Source organism: Rhipicephalus sanguineus, chromosome 1, assembly GCF_013339695.2.
Source record: "Rhipicephalus sanguineus isolate Rsan-2018 chromosome 1, BIME_Rsan_1.4, whole genome shotgun sequence".
Lineage (NCBI taxonomy): Eukaryota > Metazoa > Arthropoda > Arachnida > Ixodida > Ixodidae > Rhipicephalus > Rhipicephalus sanguineus.
In genome coordinates, this window is record NC_051176.1 from 284,829,214 (window position 1) to 284,850,522 (window position 21,309).

At 43.8% G+C, this 21,309-nt stretch overlaps 1 protein-coding gene across 1 annotated transcript in view; it reads left to right on the forward strand.

Moving 5' to 3' along the window:
* Window positions 1-21,309, forward strand: part of LOC119379167 (MMS19 nucleotide excision repair protein homolog) — a 105,098-nt gene that overhangs the window by 79,910 nt on the left and 3,879 nt on the right. Inside the window, exons 20-24 of the mRNA XM_037648368.2 lie at window positions 2,270-2,344; window positions 4,444-4,552; window positions 4,648-4,730; window positions 7,173-7,331; window positions 7,756-7,916. Of these exons, the coding sequence (XP_037504296.1) occupies window positions 2,270-2,344; window positions 4,444-4,552; window positions 4,648-4,730; window positions 7,173-7,331; window positions 7,756-7,916 (587 nt within the window). The remainder of the gene's footprint in view (window positions 1-2,269; window positions 2,345-4,443; window positions 4,553-4,647; window positions 4,731-7,172; window positions 7,332-7,755; window positions 7,917-21,309) is intronic.

Sequence of the window (21,309 nt, forward strand, 5' to 3'; positions counted from 1 at the left end):
GACAAGTAATAAAATGCTTCTTGTTCGTTTCTGTTTGATTCATGGAAAAAAGAACCTCTTTGGCGTTGCCATTTGGGAACGGCGCGCGTGGTTCAAAAGTTCCGTTTTTTGCCGAACTGCGCTTCACCCGGCGCCCTGCTTCGCTCACGCGGTTGCGTCTCAGTTGTAGTTTCGGTATCGTGTACTGCTGCGTGTGTTCTGCGTGCTCGTGAAAGTCGCTCTGACAAAGTTCAACAAAATACCGCATGCATGTGATGTTGCCAGATGCCCAAATGGTGCACGCCGCCAGTGCACGCCGCCGTGCAGTAAAGGCGGGCAACGTTGGGCACGGCAACAGTGACGTGCGAAATACCGCTTTCAAACGGATGATTTGAAGTGCGCTAAAGCGATGTGGACCACTAAAACGTGATTTTATTTCAAAATAAGCACTTCCCTGGCACAAAAGTAGCACTACGAGGTTTCTGGACTGCTATTTCAACAATCAACGTCGACTTAATATTTGCCTTTAGTGTCCCTTTAAGTTGTATCCGACTATATTTCGCATTTCATTGAGGGCAAAATGCTAAGACACTTGTGTACTTACATTTAGGTGCACATTAAGGAAACAGATGTGATCAATATTAATCCGGAGTTCCTCGCTGTGGTGTGCCTCATAATCATATCATGGTTTTGACATAATAAACTCAAGAAGCAAAAGAAAAAAAAACATACTAGCATACATAGATGTAGATTTTTATGACTCTCTTGGCACCATGAAAACACCGCAAAAATTGGTCCTTGTGTGCACGTAGATGTACATAAAACCACGACTTTTGTGAGAAGTGACAAGACACCCAGCACTATGCAACACTATAAAACTGGCCCTGTGGACACTTGCTGCGGTTCACTCGAACATGTTAGATCTGACTGCGTACAGTTTTGTCGGTGGTGAAGCTGCACGCATGTGCTAATTGGGGATAGTAATGAAACCAAAAAAAGTAATTTCACTTGCAGTATTTGGGACAAAATTTTAGCTTTGACTTGCAGGAACCTATTCTGTTAAGAATTCTGCTTTTGCATAAACAGGAAAACAAGTTATTTCTTAAAGGAAAGAATCTAGTTTCAATTAAAAATGGCAAAAACAGAAATTTATTGTTTTAATTCTTTTTTTTTCTTTACAGTGTTCTTTTTTTTTTTTACAGCGTTGCCTGTACTTGTGAATCAACTGTGCTGCCTCATTTGGGAATGCACACAAGCTTGCTGTGATTGTGCAAGTTAAAGCAAATTTGGTGCATTTTCCAGTGTACCATTTTTGGGAGGCAGGCATGTTAGCTGTATATTCACCAGTGTTCCACATTGATGAACATAGTACTTCTGAAGTATGCCTCCACAGTGTAATTTTCCAGCTTGCAGCATAAGGGCACTGTTGAGCTTTTGTAAAAGAAAAAAAAAGTGTTGCTTTTTCTGCAATTATTTGGTCATGCAGATGAGCATAAACTGGTTGTGTGCCTGTTCAAAGACATCACTTTTACAGTGTTTAGGATGAAAAACGAAAAAGACAGCTGATGTTTGAAATGTGTCAATCTGTTTCCCATGACTATGGTGCTATGGTGAGTAGTCATGAGAATAGGCAGGCGAGCTATGCATTATGTCATGCCACCAGCCGCAATGTTGAGAAGCATGTGTTTATGCATGCACCTTTGTTGCTGAACTAGAGAGTGGTGGTGGGCAACCGTGCCTTTCAACTGTGGTGCAAATCAGTACTTAGGACTATGGAAAGTTGCACCTATGAAGTGGCAGTATCTGTGAGTTACTGGCTCATTGCTATCATAACTATGAAACAGTGCCATAAAGTAAGTCAAAGTCACTGAGGAACACACAAACACAAGTGCCGATGTCTCAGCTGAAATGACTGTCACTATCAGCCTAATCCAACAATGTTCTCTGTTCTGTTTGTGTTGATTAGCCTGCAGATATTTATTTTTTAACCAAATGTAAGCAAGGGTTACTTTCCTGAAACCTATGATCAAATCCTGCATTGGAATTTTTTACAGTCACTTGTGGCTGCTGTGTCACAGAAGCTCTGAATTAGTACATATTAAGAAAGCGCCTGCATGCAGAAAGTAAGGTGATTTTATTAAAAATATTTGATTATTTATGTATATGCCAAATTTGCAAATTCCTTAGCAGATTTTTTGAAACTGATTCAAGCGGTACAGTGCTATGTACAAAGTAAGAGCATTTGTGATCAATTGCCAACAGTCTTACTGTGTTGTTCCTTTTTCTTTAGCTGAAAGAGCTTTTGAACGATGAAAAGTTGGGGAGGCCTGTTGCCGAAGGCTTTCAACAAATTCTGCAACCGTCGGTGAGTGAACAAGATTTATGTTAGGTTTTTATTTTTTTGTGCTTTGTATTGTGAATTATTATTGTCGTTGGTATAGTAACACATTATCACATTATTGAATTATAAAGCATTATCATTATTATTATTTAAATATACTATCATTGTGACTTCTTAAGTTAAATTTAGAAGACACCAATGTTGCATTCATTCTGTGTCAACTGATGCATAGGGATGTGAAATTTCAAATTTAATGCAGAAAATGTGCAGAATATTTGAGCACACAAGAAATTCAAGGGGTCAACAAAGGTACAGTGGAGATCTAAAGCTGTGCCTGTCTACTGATTCATTAGCCAGCATTTTATGTGATTTATGCATGAATATAAATCGCATTTCAGCGGAAACAATTGTCTTTTTATTTAAACAGCCAACAAGGTTCCTCTTTTCTCAGTGTCTTGGGCCAACTTTGCATTTTATGGTTATGGCGCTCGACTGCTGACCCGCAGGTCGCGGGATCGAATCTTGGCCGCGGCGGCTGCATTTTTGATGGAGGCAAAAATGTTTGAGGCCTGTGCGCACGTTAAGGAGCCCCAGGTGGTCGAAATTTCCGGAGCCCTCCACTACGGCGTCTCTCATAATCATATCGTGGTTTTGGGAAGTTACACCCCAGATACTATTATTACTTGCATTTTATGTGCTCTTGAAGATGCTTTTAAAGGGGCACTAAAGTGAAACACTAGATAAGTTAGGCTGATAACTTGTTCATTGAAAAATGTTGCAATTAATTTTGCTATTCTAGGCTCATTAATAAAGGTCGACCAGATAAGTCTGTTGATGAAATATGGTGACACCATATATCATCAAAATGTAGGTCAAAGTATCATTTTTAACATTTTGTGTTGAAACCTGAATGCTGGCACGTAAGGGTGATGTCTCAGATATCAAAATATCTTTGTATTTGGCCTTGTTAACTGAATAAATGTTCCTAAAACTTGCCTCTTTCAGAGCACAATGTAATCCATTTTTTATGGATAAAGAATTATATTTAGGATAACTGCCAATTGGGCACGTTGGTATACGTTCATGATGAAAAAAGCGCAACTTGCACGGAGACTCAGAAAGAACACAGGACGGAGCACTTACTACCAACTGAAAATTTTTATTTAGGAAAGAACGTTTTTATATATGCATCACATGAATGCACGTCACTAGAAACCATTGTTATTATCTAAAAGCTGTATGAGTCAACGAAATGCAGCAAGAATGAACAGTTTCCTACAACAGGAATGCACGTGTGTAACTGCTGAATTTGCTTTTTTGGATGCAACATGACTGAGAGTTTTTGTTGATATTCAGCGGTTAAGCATCAGTTATGCAGCAGTTAAGCGGTTAAGTGAATAAGCATGGTTGCTCTTCAACCTATTTTCTACATAATATAATGTGCGGCTGTCCGTACCAAAATATCATCGCCCAAAATATCATCAGTCCAGAATATCATTGTGCGGCCGTCCATAGCAATTTTTTTTTTGCTACGTACAGGTGCTACATAAACTTCCATTGCTGTGTCCATTATACTGTGCCGTACGGTAATAAATACATAGAAAATATGAAGAAATAGGTTTTATTTATAAACTTATGCATTACTTCTCAGTTATGAACGTGGAAGTCGGAGAATAAGTTTTTGTTGAAAAAACTTAAAACATTCGATGAGTACATTAATGTAGGTTTCGTCTTCTGGGCATTCTCCAAGAAAGTCGGTGTCACCACCTGGTCCTGGCTCTTCTTGCTAGCAAAGAAAACATTAAAAATTTGTTGTCCAACGACGTACAGCTGCCATGACATCTTTTCAGAAGTGGGAAGTGTGTGCAAACATTCTACAAATATAAACTAAAAGTAAATAAGCATAACCTCCACTGTATTGATTGGACAAGTAGTTCTATCTATCGATAACATTTTTAAACAAGTACAGCAAATATTGTAGGTTGCATCGTTTATGAATAAGGTTTTAAACATACCATGGCTCCTACCCGCAAATTGCTGGCTTTCGAAGTTAATGGTTTAAGTAGTGTTGAGTGAAGCCCACTCAACACTACTACATAATGAAACTAGCTTTTCTTTTCAAGGTCCTGACAACAAAAGGACACTGCACTATCAAGCTCATGCATCCACAGCGGTTTTTTGTGGAAACAGTAGACTTCCTAATAGAAGGTTTCAACAGTGCCACAGCCGAAGGTATGAATTTGGTGTTTTGACATGACTTTGTGGGATTTGGTGTGACTGGAAAACAAGTATCAAGTGTGAGATCTTGTTTTTTTTTTTATTGGCAGCTGTGAAGGAGAATTTCCTTATGGGCCTTTGCTGCCAGCTTGCCTATGTTCCTAAGCCAGTGGTAAACACATACATCGATCAGGTAAGAAAACAACAATTGCTAAAAGAGATTATTTTACCCAAGTGTTCTAGGGAGCCCAGTGTTTTGAATACTTATATTCTACCTTTCCCATGTCACCTGGGTGATCTATTCATTGGGTTTAACGTCCCAGAGGATCACTGGAGCTATGAAAGACAGCTCGATGGATGGTTCTGCGTTAATTTTGGCAACCTGGGTACTTTTACAGGCACCTAAACCTAAGCACCTTAGCGTTCTTGCATCAATGAAGCTGGGCATCAAGCCCACAACCTGATGTCTGCAGCAAAACACCACGGCTACTAAGCAAAGGCTGTGTCCTTTTTGTTCTTCAGCCTGTGCTCGTGTAAAGTGCTCTACACTGTTAATCTTGGAAGGGTTCAGACATCTGGTTTATCTATCGTAGGATGGTTTAAAATAAAATTTGTAGTGAAATCTTCTGTAGTCTTCCTAGAGTAACCAATCATTGCTACCGCACACTAACATTGTGGTGTGGCACAAAAAGCAAAAATGCCGTTTTAGTGAATTTTGGTGCAGTGCACTCCCCCTTTTTTTTTGACACAATTAGAATGAAAAAAGCTCGAGCAGGTATGTTATTGAGTTGCGCTAGAATTATGTTTGACCTGCCTTGAAACGTGAACCAAAAATTATGTGGACTACGCATGTGCATGTGCAGCAAAAAGCCCACCACCTTGCACGAAAGATTACTCACTCCTTCCTCTGGCTTTTGAGACTACCTTTATGATCAGCACAGACACATGCGACAGCCCACAGATGCCAACCGTGATCATGAGTTACAAGCGTGCGTGCACACCTCTCCAAACATTTAGCAAACAGAGAAGTGGCAATTCTGCCATGATGCTCCTGTTTTGTCTCTCATGTGTGTCTTTGTCTGATCGTAATTTTGAAAGGTTGCCGTAAGTACACTGTGGGAAGACTTAAGAATAAGAAAAGAGCAGCAGGCAATGCTGTTGGCACTGTCCCAGCTTGGAGGAAACATATTGGGGAAGAAAGTGTTACTTTTTGTATCTTAATTATCATCGCATATTTTTCGGTAATTTCTGTAGAAATATAATTATTAAAAGACATTGCACTAACTGATTTGCTCTTAGAGTTGAGCAAAGGGGTTGTAAGGCACCTGCTCTTAATGCAAATTAAAATCTGAAAAAAAAAAAGAAGTACCATGTACAATTTTCTTTTATTGCTTGCCTAAATAGAAAATATATTGTAGGTTCAAAATCTATATATGCCACAGCAGTCTTTATTTCAGAAACACAAACATGTCCTATTGTTACCATGGTACAATATACCAAATACTGTGGCTGTAAAGGGACTCTAATGTTAAACAATGAATCGGTTTAGATTGATAAATTGTACTCTGACAACTCTAATGTCATTCATTTCATCATAGGTTTGTTAATATAGGAGAAAATCAAGGTCAAAGTTACATTTTTAAATTTCATGCCGAAATTGCCGCACGTGACATCACGGATTTCGAAGTGTATTTTTCATATTTTGGCAATATTGGCTCAATGACATTTGTTGAAACTTGGTATGTTTAATCTATGGCCCTCTCAGAGAACAATGCACTTCATTTTTACTATTTAGGAACTACGCAGGACCTAGTAGATGTTGTCAAAATCCATGACGTCACAATGTTTGATGCAGGAATGTTAAGGTGGCGTCGCCACCCACATTTTCTTTTTGTGCACTTTCTCGCTTACCAAGCGTCTTCTCGTGGCAAGCATGGTGATTTTGGAATTGTGAAAGGCTAATTTACTAATATGTGAAAAATAATTTTTCTCTTTAGTAAAAGACTAATTTACTAATACTATGTGAAAAATCGTTTTTCTCCTTAGTGTCCCTTTAATAGCCTTCTTTCGGCACCAGATTTTCCTCAAAGCTTGATGTCAAGGCAGATTGAGTGGATGAGTGGGATGCTGTAGTGGCATTTAGTATTAGGTGGCCAGAATATAAATAAGTCAAGCAGATTTTACAAAAAAATTATCACAAGTAAGGCTAATCATAGGCTTTTCTTCTGCTGGAGCCTATGCAGTGGTCCATGAAAGTGAAACTTGGTAGAAGTTAATATGGGAATGTTGTCATCCATAACATGCATGCAGGTGCCTTTTCACTACTTTGCAAGTCCTGAGTGCTAGTCAGTGTTAGGCAGTGGATAATATCGGCACAACTTGTTACCATGCTTTAGGCTCTGCTGTTGTTTCTTGCACATACAAGTATTGTAAGTAGGGCCATGCACTTCTACTGTAGGGGCTTTTCCTTTTTCTGTATCCAGAGCGTTTAACTGCTATAAAATGACTGCATATTGTAATGGCATATATGTATGAACATCAGTGTCTTTCAGCCAGGGTGCAGTTAGTATATACATTGCATTGCACAAGGAGTTGCTTTTACATGCGTACTTTTCATTGTATTTTGTTTGCGCAGATCCTACCAATCTTGGTGACTGCCCTGAGTAGTGCAGAGGAATCAGTAATAGAAGAGTGTGTGCTCCCATGCCTTACTGAAAATGTAGGGCTGATGGCTTCCTGCCTTGACTCAGTCTTGGTACAGCTTTTACGACTTGCAAAGCCACCTTTTTCAATGGTGAGAACACTTGTAGCCTACTGCAGTTGCATGTTTTTTGTGCTGAATTGTCAGGTTCTTAGCAAGTTCATTTTAGAGTGTTCAGAAATTAATCGAGAGCGTAGTTGGCTAAGGTGCTTCTTAAAAAACTAAGCGAGACCAAGCACCACATTGATACATGAAGATGCTTTCAAACAGTATCAGAATAGCAAGCAAATAATGGTGTGCCTTTATACTCATTGACACTGAATAACATAGTGTTAGTATGTTCTGACAATCTATCAGGACAGCCATAATTTAAACAGGTGAGTAATATTCTGACAGGAAGAGACAGTTTCATCATCAGCTGGACATAAAACTTAGGAATTTGCAGCTAGTGTTTTGCAAAGGACTTAAATTGTCACAGTAAAGAATACATGGTGCCTGTGTGTCACATTGTTTACAGGAAGCCCGCCGGTCTGCTCTGGAATGCTTACTCCGACTATCCAGCATCGAGGAGGATAAGTTGCTGCCCTACCGACAGCAGGTGGTACAAGGCCTGACACAGTGCTTGGCAGATCGCAAGCGCATTGTCCGCCAAGTGGCAGCTCAAGCATCGTCAATGTGGTAAGTAAATTTTTAATATACTGGTTGATTTATAAATCATGCAGTAAATTGGATATGTGAATACTTTAATTTCCATGAAAATTGAACAGTGAAACCATTATGTGGATTTTAAAAAATAGTGCCTTGTCTTAAAGGGATACTGAACAAAAATTTGAAAAAGCTACGAAAACATTTACATTCGACTGGGACGACACGACTGTTCCTGTACGCAGCGTTTATTTCACGTAATTTCGAGCAGTTGGCCGTATTTTTAGTGGATTGTGAGAGCGCGGCGGCTGCATGCCACTGCGCTTGTCGGCGGACGTGACGTCGAGTGCTCCAGCAAGAGGGGGGCAACCGGCACGCTCTCTCCTGCCCTGCCACTTCCCTTTCTCCACCTCTCCTCTCAAGAACCGAGGGTGGCTGGTGTGGCGCTGAGCTACAGTGGCTAGAATAGGCACTGTAGCTGAGCCTTGTCCTCTTTTCCCCACATAGGAAACAAAATAGCGCTTATTCCTCAAAAACCGCTACAACTACCGAGCGTGTCGCGAGAGCGCAAAGATGCAAGGTGCGAGTGACAGTGGTTCCACGAGCGGTCATTGCGACTCCGAGTTCGACAGGCCTCCAAAACGGATGCGCCAAATACAACCATATGCGTGTGACCGTTCTGCTGTGTCAAGCGACAGCAAGGACGACGAGCCAGACGAGCCGCCGTAGCCCAACGTGGGTCGGCAGCCGGGACCAGCAATTTACACAGTAACTCATAGTCACTATCCTCGAAGTGTTCGGAGCACAAAAAGTCACGCTTTGAAGGCACCCATGTTGGCTGCGATGGGCGCGCAGCGCGAATCCATATCCTTCGAAGCTTCGGCTCTGTTGGAAAGGTATGACAGGGCACACCCTAGCGCAGAACAGTGTTGAGGCATTCTGCGTTGCGTCAGGTGCTTCACCGTTCACATTACGTAGCAGCACACAACACAGACGGCAAATTCGTAGATGCGGGCGCAAGCTCCGCTTGAGAAAACAAATATACGGCCGAGAGCGCGGCAATGGCGTCGTTGGCTGCCGGTTGAGAACACGCACGGAAAACACCTTCCCGACCGTGAAAACACGTTTTGAGAGAGACGCGCGGCAGCGGGTGGCGGGCACTGGCGGCTTGCGATGTCGATTGGTAAGCGATTTTGCTGCGAGCACGGTTAGCGAGTCACTATCCGCGGAGTTTCGCGTCACTTCCTCTCTAGTTCGCGGCGCGGCCGCTAGACGCGCCAATTCGTGAAAAATACATTCAATTCATTATTTTCTGCTAGTCTCTGGCTGAAATGAAGGTTGTTTCAACAAATTTCAGCACCCAATCTTTCAATTGAGTCATTTATCTCGGCGGCGAAAATTTTGTTCAGTATCCCTTTAAGCAGCACAAATGTTACAAATAATGAATTACAGGTTTAGCCTTTTAAGGGGAGAGACTCATTTTAGACATTTTGTTTTTATTTCTTTGTGCAATTAACGTAATTGCACAGGTTTATGCAGTTTATTTTGCTGATTTCTAAATTTTTAGTTACTTCACCTGTAAGTTATTTTGTTCCTGAGATAACTAAACTAAAGCACCAAGAATGTGGGCCATCAAAATGATATAACAAATAATTACCGCTCACTGGAGCATGAAAATTTGCAGACGGATAGAAAAATGTTTGCGTAATCCAAAAAATGCCATTTAAAGGGACACTGAAACGGTTTTTTGAATTTTTGTCGGCGTTTAGGCTAGAGCATCGTCATATCATTCGCACCACAAATTAAGCGACGCACCGTGTACCAAGGCGGCTATGCACAATTATATCTATACCCTCCTTCTCACCTCCTCAACTCATGAGACACACTGGCATTGCTGGCAATCGCAGTGCTCTCATGAGCGCACTTGACGGTTTAAGCTTCGCCCAGTCGTGGCCTGCGATATTGTGCACCGACAGGTTGCGCGCAATCTCGAAGGCCATGGCCCAGTGCGCCCGGTAGCATGTTGTCTGTCAACAAAGACGAAGCTCGCGGAGTGGTTGATATCTGCTCCGACAGGTGCCGACACACTACCAGCCGATCTTATTTTATTCTCCTGTGCGGCAACAACCTGCAAAAGCATGCGGACAGACAAATTGCATAGGGGAGCATGGATTTGGTTAGAAAGAAAGACAACACGACAGAAGGGAGCGTCCTTTCTGTCGTGTTGTCTTTCTTTCTAACCAAATCCGCGCTCCCCTATGCAAGATATCGAACCAACTAGCCCAACAACTGACCATTTTGGACAGACAAAAATAATTCGAGAACGATAAGCATAAACTTGGGCTATGTGGTTGTGTCTTCAGGGGTGAAGTTACAGCCACAGACACATGGATCGTTGCGTTGACCGAATTGCGAGAGCGCGACGTTCATTGCAGGGACGAGCTGAAGCGATTCCGCTCGCCAGATGCCTCACAAACATTACACAACGTCACAGCTTTACAAGTCACCATTTGCTAGATATGTGGTACACAACACAGCTAGGGCAATTCATTGTGTCCAAGAAAAGGAACCTCGAGATAAACACTGTCACTCAGCTCATGTTAACATGCAGCACATTTTAACACAGGCAGACGACGCTCGCTGCCCACAAGAGGTTCAGTGATGTGGGCTGGACATATCTAATCAGATCGGTTGCTGGGTGCTACGTGTATTAAAACAATTCTATGTGTAAAAGGTGTGAGAAGTTGGAAACTTGTTCGGTCGAGCTGCTGCGATCTGTAGCGATTCGCATGTTTAAAGTCTTGTAATAAATTACACAGTTGACGCAGAGAGCTTAAATCGGTCTTCAATAATTCTTAAGACTTGCTTTACTGGCTCAATGCGTTTATACAAAATCGTCAAAAAAAATTTTTTTTTGCTAGTATTTTTGGTCTCAAAGACACCATCTAGAAAGTCTAGTTTGCCATGTAAACCTGTTTTCAAGCTATCTTTTGGACAAGCTTTGCCAAGTTATGCCCCACAAAATACTTATGAACATCTCCAAACTCAATAGATTTCTGTTCGAATGTTTTTGATGGGATGGTTTTTATCTTTTCTTAGGGAATGAGCAGCCTACACGAGTTCGGTGAAAAAGATTAAATGTAGAGAAATGGTTCTAAGGCATTAGTAATGGAATAATGGCGGTTTTTGCTAGAACAAGTAGGAGTTCACATAGAGGGTTTGTTTGCAGTATATGCCAGTATAATGTGTTGTCTATGCTTATGTGTGTTTTGCTTTCACATTGCTTTTGAAACTGTATATTTTAGTCATTCTACGGAATGTCCCTAGGTTGAGATGTAGGTTTGACAATTTGTTGACACAGGAAAAGCATTTTCAAAAATTTCATACAAGTTCTCTCTGGTCCCTTGGGCTGCCTCCTTTGTAGTGACGCCTTCTGCTTGATTTCATGCTAGTACTGTAATTGACTACAGAGGGCAAGCTAGTCCCATTTATAACATAGACAGGCTGTTGCTTTAAACACTAAGCTTGAAAAGTGTGAAAAGGCACTGCTACAAAATAGCTGCCCTGATGTCTGTTGAAGCTGCAAGGAAAGTGTAAAGCTTGTTTTTCAACATACAGGCTCACCTTTCAACATAGACTCATTTTGGGTGCATCACAGTTTATTTGGTGTAAATAAATTGCCGGACAAAAAGGGTGGATGTGTTAAGATAACAAATGCTTTTTTTTTATCATGGCGCGTGCACAATGGCGTTTCAATTTTTAGATGCGAAGTATCTCTTGCTCGGGGGTATGTAAGGCGGCGTGGTAATCCGCACGCAGCGTTGATGTCCGCACTCACACTACGCATGCGCGACTTTCCTCCTTCCCTCTCTCCAACAGCTGCGCGTTACTCTCTCCACTTCTCTACCAGCACCTGCTTGCGCTTCTCCTGCGTTCTCGCTTCTGCTCTCACGGTGCATACGCTACTCTCCTCCTCTAGTCTCCTCTCCTTCAAATAGTAGAGCCACGGCCGCTCAATGAAAAACACACGGTGCAGCCTGCCGCGTCGCGGCGCAGGCAATGGGCGAGAGCGGGAAAGCGGAGTTGACAGTTGTCGCCGCATTTCGCTAGGAGGGCGCCAGTAGTAGGGGAGGGCTTCACGCGACGCGCGAGCGGGAAGGAGCGCGCGTTCAGAGGGTAGGTCGAGGTAGTGGTTGTTTTTCTCCAAATGAATTGCTCGCACTGAGTGTCACTCAAGACAGTTTGTGCATGTGTGATATTTTATACGTTAGGCAAAATGCCGCGTAACTGTTGTGTGCCGTTGTGTTTCACGAATGCATCGAAGGACCCGCAAATACGCTACCACGAGTTTCCCAGTAACACAGAACGCAGGGCAGCATGGCTGCGAAACATTTCCCGTGAAGGACCCGGCGGGAAGGGAACAGTATGGCAGCCTAATGACAGGTCCCTGGTGTGCGCCTTGCATTTTACGGAGCAGGACTACATTGAAGACCGAGAAGTTGAGGATACTTTTGCCAACAGCTGTGCCGTCAGTGTTCCCCGGTTATCCAAACTACATGAGCACGAGGAGCACGCCTGCTCCGAGGAAGAAGTGGCCACGCTCCGAAATAGAAGCCGATAATGCGCAGTCGCGTGCCGAGTGCTCGGGCAATGCTGCTTCAAAATAGCCGTTTTGTCATTAGCCAAAACGGCTGGTCAAGTGACAGCACTGAAACCACGACGCCCAACAACTTTGAACCAGGGAATGAAACGTGTGTGGAAATGGCATCATTTTCAGATGCATCATGTCAAACTACATTCGACCTTGTTAAACTGACAGAAGAAGCTAAAAAAAAAAACGCGCTGCTTACAAGCGAAGATCGCTCGTATGAAAGGAGCACTGTAGGCCCTTCAAGAAAAAGTGGATGAGGCTGAGGAGCGCGCGCAGTTTTATGAAAATAACACGGACATTGCCTGTTTTATGAAGGTGCTCAATGGTGCTGCGCAAGGTGACAAGACTGCCGAGTTCGTTAGAAACCAAGTTCGCAGTTTCTCGACGAAGAAGCCCCACTACAGTGACGTCATTCTAAGGGAATGTGTAATTTGGAAGGCATGCTTCAACAAAAGTTATGAGCATGCAAGGTTCAGAAATATCTTTTAGCTCCCTTGTCGCTCAACGCTCCAGAAATATGTAGGCCATTTAACAGGTGGAATCGGCGTCACTTCGTTGATAAAGGAGTGGCTGTGCATCGAATTCAAGGGTCTAACTGTAGAGCAAGAAGCGTTCTGCTCCCTCATCATTGACGAGATGGCCATACAGCAGAGGGACATATATACGACCGACAAGTCCACAAACTTTTTGGTTTCGTTGGCCGTGGTGAAGAAGAGCACTCAACAGCGGTACCCCAAGTGGCAAACCGATTACTATGTTTTGTAATAAGAGGCTTGTCAACATCATATATTATTCCTGTCGGATATTTTTTCACGAGGTGTCTGAAAGGTGACCAGCTGACCATGAAAGTGTTGAAAGTGGACTTGTGGGGCGGACGACCACGCCATGGAAGTCTTCAAAGTTTTCATCAGAAAGCTCTTACGAACGCTTATTGTCAACTGGGCAGGAAATGTTAATATGTCTGTTGAGCGTCTTGTACGCTTGGCGCAAGAACCTCTGGCCAGGAAGGTGCTGCGCCTGCGATTCCAATAACACAATGACCCTTTTCTCACGCACGTGCAATAAAGCAATTATGACTCCCCTGATGTTCACAATGCTTTTGTTTCTAAGGTGTGAGCAACAGTCATTCCGGAAATACAACCGCACCTGTCAATGAGGGCCTCTCCTGTTGATAAAATAACTGTAGAACAAACATACATTATCGAATGTGAACAGCGCAACGGCAACAAAAGAGAGAAAACATGACGCGAAAAATCGTAACTCGCACGAGCAACCAATTCAGATAAAACAAACACTTGCTATATTTAGGTTGAAGCATCACCGGCGCACATTCGGTAGGACAATTACCAATATAGTTAACGCTATAGCAAGTTTATTGTAACCCTTTAAAAACTAACAAGCGTATAGCAGCTGTGCTGTCAAGCTGCGATCCGCCGCAACAATTCCGGCGCTCTCGCTTTCGGTCTCCCCAGAGGCTCCCCCACTGGTGGCGCCGCGGCGGCAGCCAGGAGCACTAGGCGCGCGACGCAGTATCCGCTCCACGCGGCAGGCCGCACCGTGTGTTTTTCATCGAGCGGCCGTGGTAGAGCGCTGTGCGAGTTCAGTCCAGCGCTTGCCTCGGTTGGCTCCTCTGAAATGCGGGCTCGACATGCCGAAATTCTCTCCTGCGCAGCGCCGCGATGAGGGCCAGCGCATGCGCGTCCCCTCCCACTCTCCTCTCCTGCGCTGCCTCTCTCTCGCGTGCCTGTTGACGTTCCCCGCACACCCTGTGAGACTTAAGGGCCAGGCTAGAGGGAAGACACGACGCGCGTAGTGTTCCTCTTCGCGTTCTATGACGCGAGGTCGGTAGCGTGCCCAGCGAACGCCAACGGAACGCGATCGTGCAAGTGCTCCGGCTTTGCATCGCCTCATGGTCCCCTTTAGCGGGAGATGGTGTAATTTTTTTTGTCCTCCTCATTTTTCCAGGTTTGTCTTGAATGCTTGATAATTACCGGACAATCCACTACATTCCTGGTTTCTCCGACAATATAAGCGTGCTTTCTTTAATGCATTCTCCCGGCGACATGTATATTGTGTACCATGCATATCAGAGCCATGACTTATACAGTTTTTGTGTAAAACGTTCATGCAGCCTGATTCATTGACAAATGCATGTCACCTGAGAAATGCATGTGCATTTTTCTGATTTGGTACTGCTGAAGCATGGTCGTTTTAGAAAGGCATGCGTAATCACATTTCGATGTAATTTACAGACTTTGGATCATTTTTCCTCATTATCACTTAAAAAAAAAGCTTTTTTGCAGCCTATATGACATGTATTGAAAATTGTGACATTTGCCGGTATGCCATGGTGCATTATTTTCATGCATCAGACACTGATCTTTTCTTAAAACTTTGCTAAAGGCAAGTGCAATGTTAAACTTTCACCACAGTGAACTAAATGAAGCAGTATGTTGTATGCAGACTCACTTCTTTTTATCTGTTGCTATCAAGTTGTGGACTTTATTTTCAGAAAGTATAAGGTTCCCTGGGCGCTGCCATAATCCCCCTTTGGGCTGTGCTAAATGGGTATGACCCCCAAAAGTGCACTGCTGAGGCTTGGACGTCGGCCTTTGTACTTAGGTGCCACAGCCTAGAAGGGAGGTGTTTCTTCTCTCCTGTGAAACGGTCTATAGTTTAATATCCCAAAACTGCATTGTTGGCTATGTATGTGGGATGCCCTAGTGGAGGGCTCCAGTTTTGACCACATGTGGTTCTTTACCACCCATGGGAATTTTCGCACTGTGCCCCTAATCAAGTCCATTCACCATGGATTCAATCCTGCAATATTGTGCTCAGCAGCAGAGTAACTACAGTGGATACACCACATTATAATATTTGCACTGGTGTCCTATTCAGAAATACAAAAATTCTCATTTGAATAGATGGCCCTAGCAGATTGCACAGTTTTCTTGGGAATGTTGCCTGCCCTTCCATAAACCCAGCTGCAATGTACAACACTCATTTAGTTTATCTACTGAATAGTAGTGTAAGCTTTATATTTACTTGGGGTGTGTGAATATTTGAAACTTTTGCATACCGAATGGAATAGCATCCTATTTGATTCGGTCATTGTACCAAGTACGAGGGCGGTCTGATAAGTACTTAGCCTTCAAAAGAAAAACGAAAATTTTAGAATGGTGTTGATTTATTTCTCAACATAGCCCCCTTTCAACTCTATACACTTGACCCAGCGATCCTCCAACTTCTTGGTCCCGTCATAAAAATACGTTTTCTCTTGAGCTGCAAAGTAGGCTTCTGTGGCGGCGATAAGTTCTTCATTTGACTCAAATTTTTGTCCAGCGAGTGACTTTTTCAAGTTGGGAAACAAGAAGAAATCACTCGGGGCCAAATCTGGAGAATATGCTGGATGGAGCACCACTTCGTAGCCCAGTTCGACCAACTTGGCCGTGGCGACGGTGCAGGTGTGAGCTGGCACGTTGTCATGGTGGAAGAGCACCTTTTTCTGTACCAAATGTGGCTGTTTTTTTTCGCAATTTGGCGTCGAATCAGCCCAGTAATTCGGCGCAGTAGGGCCCTGTCACCATTTTGCTCTTCTCAAGGTAGTCGACGAAGATCACACCTTGAGAATCCCAGAAAATGGTGGCCATCACCTTTCCGGCCGATGCGACAGTCTTCGCCATCTTCGGAGCAGGTTCTCCGGGTGCAGTCCACTGTTTCAACTGTTCTTTGGTCTCTGGTGTGTACCAGTGGATCCATGTTTTGTCGACAGTCACAAAACGACACAGGAACTCCTTCGGATTACGCTTAAACAGCTTCAAACGCTGCTCTGAAGTGGTCTCACGGACGCGCTTGCTGTCCGGAGTGAGCGAACGCGGCACCCATCGTGCCGACAGCTTTCTCATGCCCAAAATTTCATGCAGGATATGACCCACGCGGTCTTTTGAGATGCCTACTGTCTCAGCTATCTCGCACACCTTCAGTCGGCAGTCTGCCAATACGAGGTCATGGATTTTTGCCAAATTATCGGCTGTGGTAGCCGTTTGCGGGGCCCCTGGGCGAGGCTCATCAAAAACCGACGTGCGGCCATGTTTAAACTCGTTGAACCAATTTTTCACAGTTGCCATCGAAGGAGAAGACTCACCGTAGACGGCATCCAATCGCTCTTTGATTTCGCTGCGCGATTTCCCTTCCAAAAAATTACAGCATATCCACGGGTGAATGATGAAGAGCTTGGGCGAAGCTCCTGAAGCAATCATGGTCTCGGGATCAGCTTCTCGTTGAGCCCGTTTCGCAGCGGTGTCCTTGGCGCGCACCGTCTCGGGATCCGGCTGGCTGCCGCCAAGCGAGCACCCGCCGCTGCACATCGTTCATGCTCCACCAACGATCCGACAGGTACGGCGACGATCCAGGAGAATGAGAGAGACGCTCGCTCCCCGCGCATCCCCGCGAAGCCCACGCAGCAGCCAATCGGAGAGCAGCGGCACTTCTAGCGTCATCTAGTGTCGATTCACACAAGCGCCATATTGCATACAATTCTATTGGACCAACGCCATCTAGGAAATGAGACGAGAAATGGTGATGACGACACGGATTGTGTACAGCGGCATCTAGAATATCGTCCCTGAACCGCAGTTTGTATGTACTTCTATGAGACAGCGCCATCTGCCGTTTACGCCGGACAGAGATACTGCCGTTGACGCCGGACAACGGAGACATGACAAGGTTAGACTAAGAGGAGCTACGCCCCTAAAACAAGAATCGAATCACCGATTGATATTGCTCTTTTTCCATTTTTAACGGACACACGAAAATCACCTGCTTCCTCAAGCAGCCAAAACAAAACCGCGACCCCGATTCGACTGGACCTTTGCATGTGTCCCTCTAAGAGAGCGTACTCAACGTCAGTATATGTCTCATGCGATAGCGTCGCGCTCTCGTGGTGAGGCTAAATACTTATCGGACCGCCCTCGTAGCTACTATTCCTTAATAAAAATATTTTTCGAATAGTTAAAGGATATTTCAAAATGTGAGCTTGCATAGTGCAGCAAGCTACTTTGCTTGGAAAGCCGGACTTGACGAACTATACAGTGATAGTGTGCACTCTCTTTAAGGAGTGGCGTCACCAAATTTTGAGGCTATAAAAAGCCTGCTGTAGGCTTCCTCTGCATGCAAGGACACTCAGTACGAAGTGTTGGACACTGCAAATGTTTAGAATATATTTTAATTCGCTTCCAAAGTGTGCCTAAATGCTCATTCTCGCGATCGAGACCCATCGTTAGCGCGACTGACACCGACGTCACTGTGTAGGAAGTGTAACGAAAGTTTTAGTGACGTCAGACCACATTAGAGTGACGTGCAACGAGCGGTGACCCACATCTCCACTGTACCGGACAAGCCAAGAGAGCATCGGCTGCGAACCACACTAAGTAGCCAAACTTGCTCGCATTTTGCAAAGTGCTTTGCATCGTCATGCGAGCCTGCAAAGGTGACATTAGAGAAGTGTAGTTCGTTCGCACACTTCTTTGCTTTAGCATACCCGATTGCCGTAGCCGTAAGAGTGAGAGGCTAGATCGGTGGTGCCACTTGGTGGTGCAAAGGTGAACAAGGCAAGCACAAAATTGCTGTTGCAGAAACCTAATGTATTCTGCTTCTCTGCTGTAAATTCTTGGCAGTGGTGCAGTTCTGAATGTGTTGTCTTTTAAAACATTTTTTTTGCCAACGGTCACTCAGCGAAAACAAGAAACGCACCTACAATTGTGGTTGCACGAAGTGTCACAAGGTGTCGATACCATCGTCCAGTAACCCAATACTCTGGAAACATGCATGTCATGTAGGACATGATTTACATGCCACGCTCATGGTATGCTCGCGGCCGTTTCGCTAGCTTGACATGTACCAAACTGGGTAGTACGTGACTTGACTGTATGACGAACACAAATAAGGGTGGTAGCATGGCATGTAAGTCATGCCTTGCATGACATATGTCACATGTGTGTCGGGATCTATCTTAGATACTAATATGCATGGGTTAGGATAGGACAGTGTCTGCAGGCGACGCCATGCTACCTGCGATTCCTTACTGAGGTTTGGCCCTGGAGGCAGAAGTTTCCGTCTTTCGAGTCTTTGGTGTTAGAATTTCTGTATATGTGAAAAGCGGGTCCATACGCATAGCCGAGGATGGGTGCGATATGACGGGGTCGGAGGTCCGAAAGAGTAATTCTCGGGCCGAGGCGTGGGTGAGGTCATTGCTTCTAACTCCACAGTGGCCGGGTATCCATATCAGCTGTTTCCATTCTCCCTCTGAGCGTGGGGACGATAGCTGTGTGAGGATTCGGTGCACAATGGGTCCAATGTGCCCTTTGCAGAAATTTCGGTAGGCTGCTTGCGAGTCTGTCAGAACATAGGTGGACCTGGGTTTCGTACGGCGAGGGCAATTCCTGCTTCTTCCATGCTAGTTGCGTCTGTGTCCTGGGCTGATATACAATCAATCTGTTTTCCTTGATGAATGACACTTGCCGTGTATTTGCCGTTCACTGGACCAGCTGCAGCCTTCTTTTTAAACGTGAGACCAGGTAGGTGGGGCCACCTGGCGGCACTAAGATGAACCAGGCAAGCAACGAATTGTTGTTGCAGAAATCTAATGTATTCTACTTCTCTGCTGGTGTAAATTCCCGGCAGCGATGTAGGTCCGAATGCGCTGCCTTTTAAAAAATTTTTTTTTCGCCACGGTCACTCAGCTAAAACCAAGAAACGCACCTATAATTGTGGTTGCACGAAGTGTCACAAGATGTCCATAGCTGATACCAAAGCTGATCTAGTCATAGAGGATCTAGTAACGTAGGGACCGTAGTAACGTTGGTCGATGCCATCGTCCAGTAACCTAATACCCTGGAAACACATCTGCCTATACTGCAATACCGTACACGCTAATATTCTCTACTAGAGAATTTTAGCGAGTGTTGAAGGCATCCGGATGGTTGCTCGCGTGTGTGTGCGAGAACAGACGATGCAGCACTGCGTGCGTCGCAGCTTTGTGGGCCTACGTGTTCAAGCTTCTTACACAGTGATGTCAGTGTCCAACTCGGCGCCCAGAAACCGAAACTCGTTTATATAAATAAGGTGATATTAAATTATTTAGCGAGAATACATGAATCTTGGAGTGTGTATCATGCCTCCTGGAGCAATAAGAAATGTTTGCAACAAAGAACGTGCAAGCCACAAATTTGATGACACCACCCCTTTAAGAGTACTGTAGCTTAGTAAAACTTGTTGTTGGGCTAGTTGGTACACGCTTACTGAAATACAAAAAAGACGCGTACCATCGAGGAAGAATTTAAGACAGAACAGAAAAGGATGCCCTTTTCTGTTCTGTCTTAAATTCTTCCTCGATGGTACGAGTCTTTGTATTTCAGTAAGAGTACTGTACATGCAATGCATCTGCTTATTTATTCTTGATGCTCCATTGGTGCTTCTAATGCTGAAATTATGGATACTAGGATGTTGACTTCATTTGATCACAATCGTAAAAATGCCTGTTCAATGTTTTAAAACTATTTAAAAACTATTAGGAGTTTGATTCAATTTCATTGTCTCTGGAACTATTTGGGCGGTCGTTTTAATTCTGAAATGCTTCGAAGTTTTCTGCATATTCCACACAAGCTTGCTCCAATTAAATCAGTGCATGGGCCACATAGATGCTTTCCTTCCATGAGCTTCACTGCTAACCACTGATTCCCATTACTTCCAGAATACTAGGATAACGTGCAGCTATCGAGCCAAGAATGAGCAAACTGTTCAATGCACCATTCTGTTAAATGACGCATTTAATCTTTCCTAATTGCCATCACACGCTAAGCTAGTGAAACAGTGACATCATACAACTTTGCTTGACAGTGGAGCGAAGGCTATGGAGGCGGGGCTTCTGCACATTCGTGTTGCTGTGCAAGTAGTACGGCAGCTTGTGGCTGAGTTCGGTTTTGCGCGCTGGCATCATTAACGCGTTTACAAAATTATATACATGAAAAATGGGAATGGGAGAAACATTTCAAGTGTTCAGTGTTAATTTTATTTGTCATATTACGAGTATATTTTTCTTGGAGAACTAAACAGCACGTTTGCAGCCGCACACTGACCCACTACGTCACGGACGCCATGTTTACTTTGGAAAACGGGCATGCTGAAAAGGTTGTACTGTCTAAGAAATGGAAAGAAAAGGAAGGCATTCTTGCAAAGTGAACAATAACTGTATTTTATGTACGACTTCCCGCAACCGTTTGAGTCTCATAATAAGTAAAGCAGCATTTATTTCAGCAAGGCAAATGAGAAAATTATCAGTAAGCTTAAGTGCTATTTTTTGGCGTGGTAGCAGGCATGCGTTTTGGTTCTGTAGCTTCCACCGTGCTGGCAAGAAAAGTTGTCGCTGTCTATATTACCACTTTTTTTATTACTGCTCACTTTTTCTGTCTATTTTTCATGAGGTTGTCCGTCATTCATCATTGTGTGCCCAACTTATCGTGCCATAGATGTAGTATCCCTCATCTCAGACTGATCATGAACGTAAAGTTCGAGGCATTTTCTTCAGCACAAACACCTTTTCTTGCGATAGCAATTATATGGACAGTCTCGGCTGGTTTTTGCCGCCGCCGTCATGCACCGTATATGTATACATATATATATATATATATATATATATATATATATATATATATATATCTATATATAAAAACGTCCCAAAGGAAAATCATTCAGAAAAATGCTTCCGAAGTGCAGAGT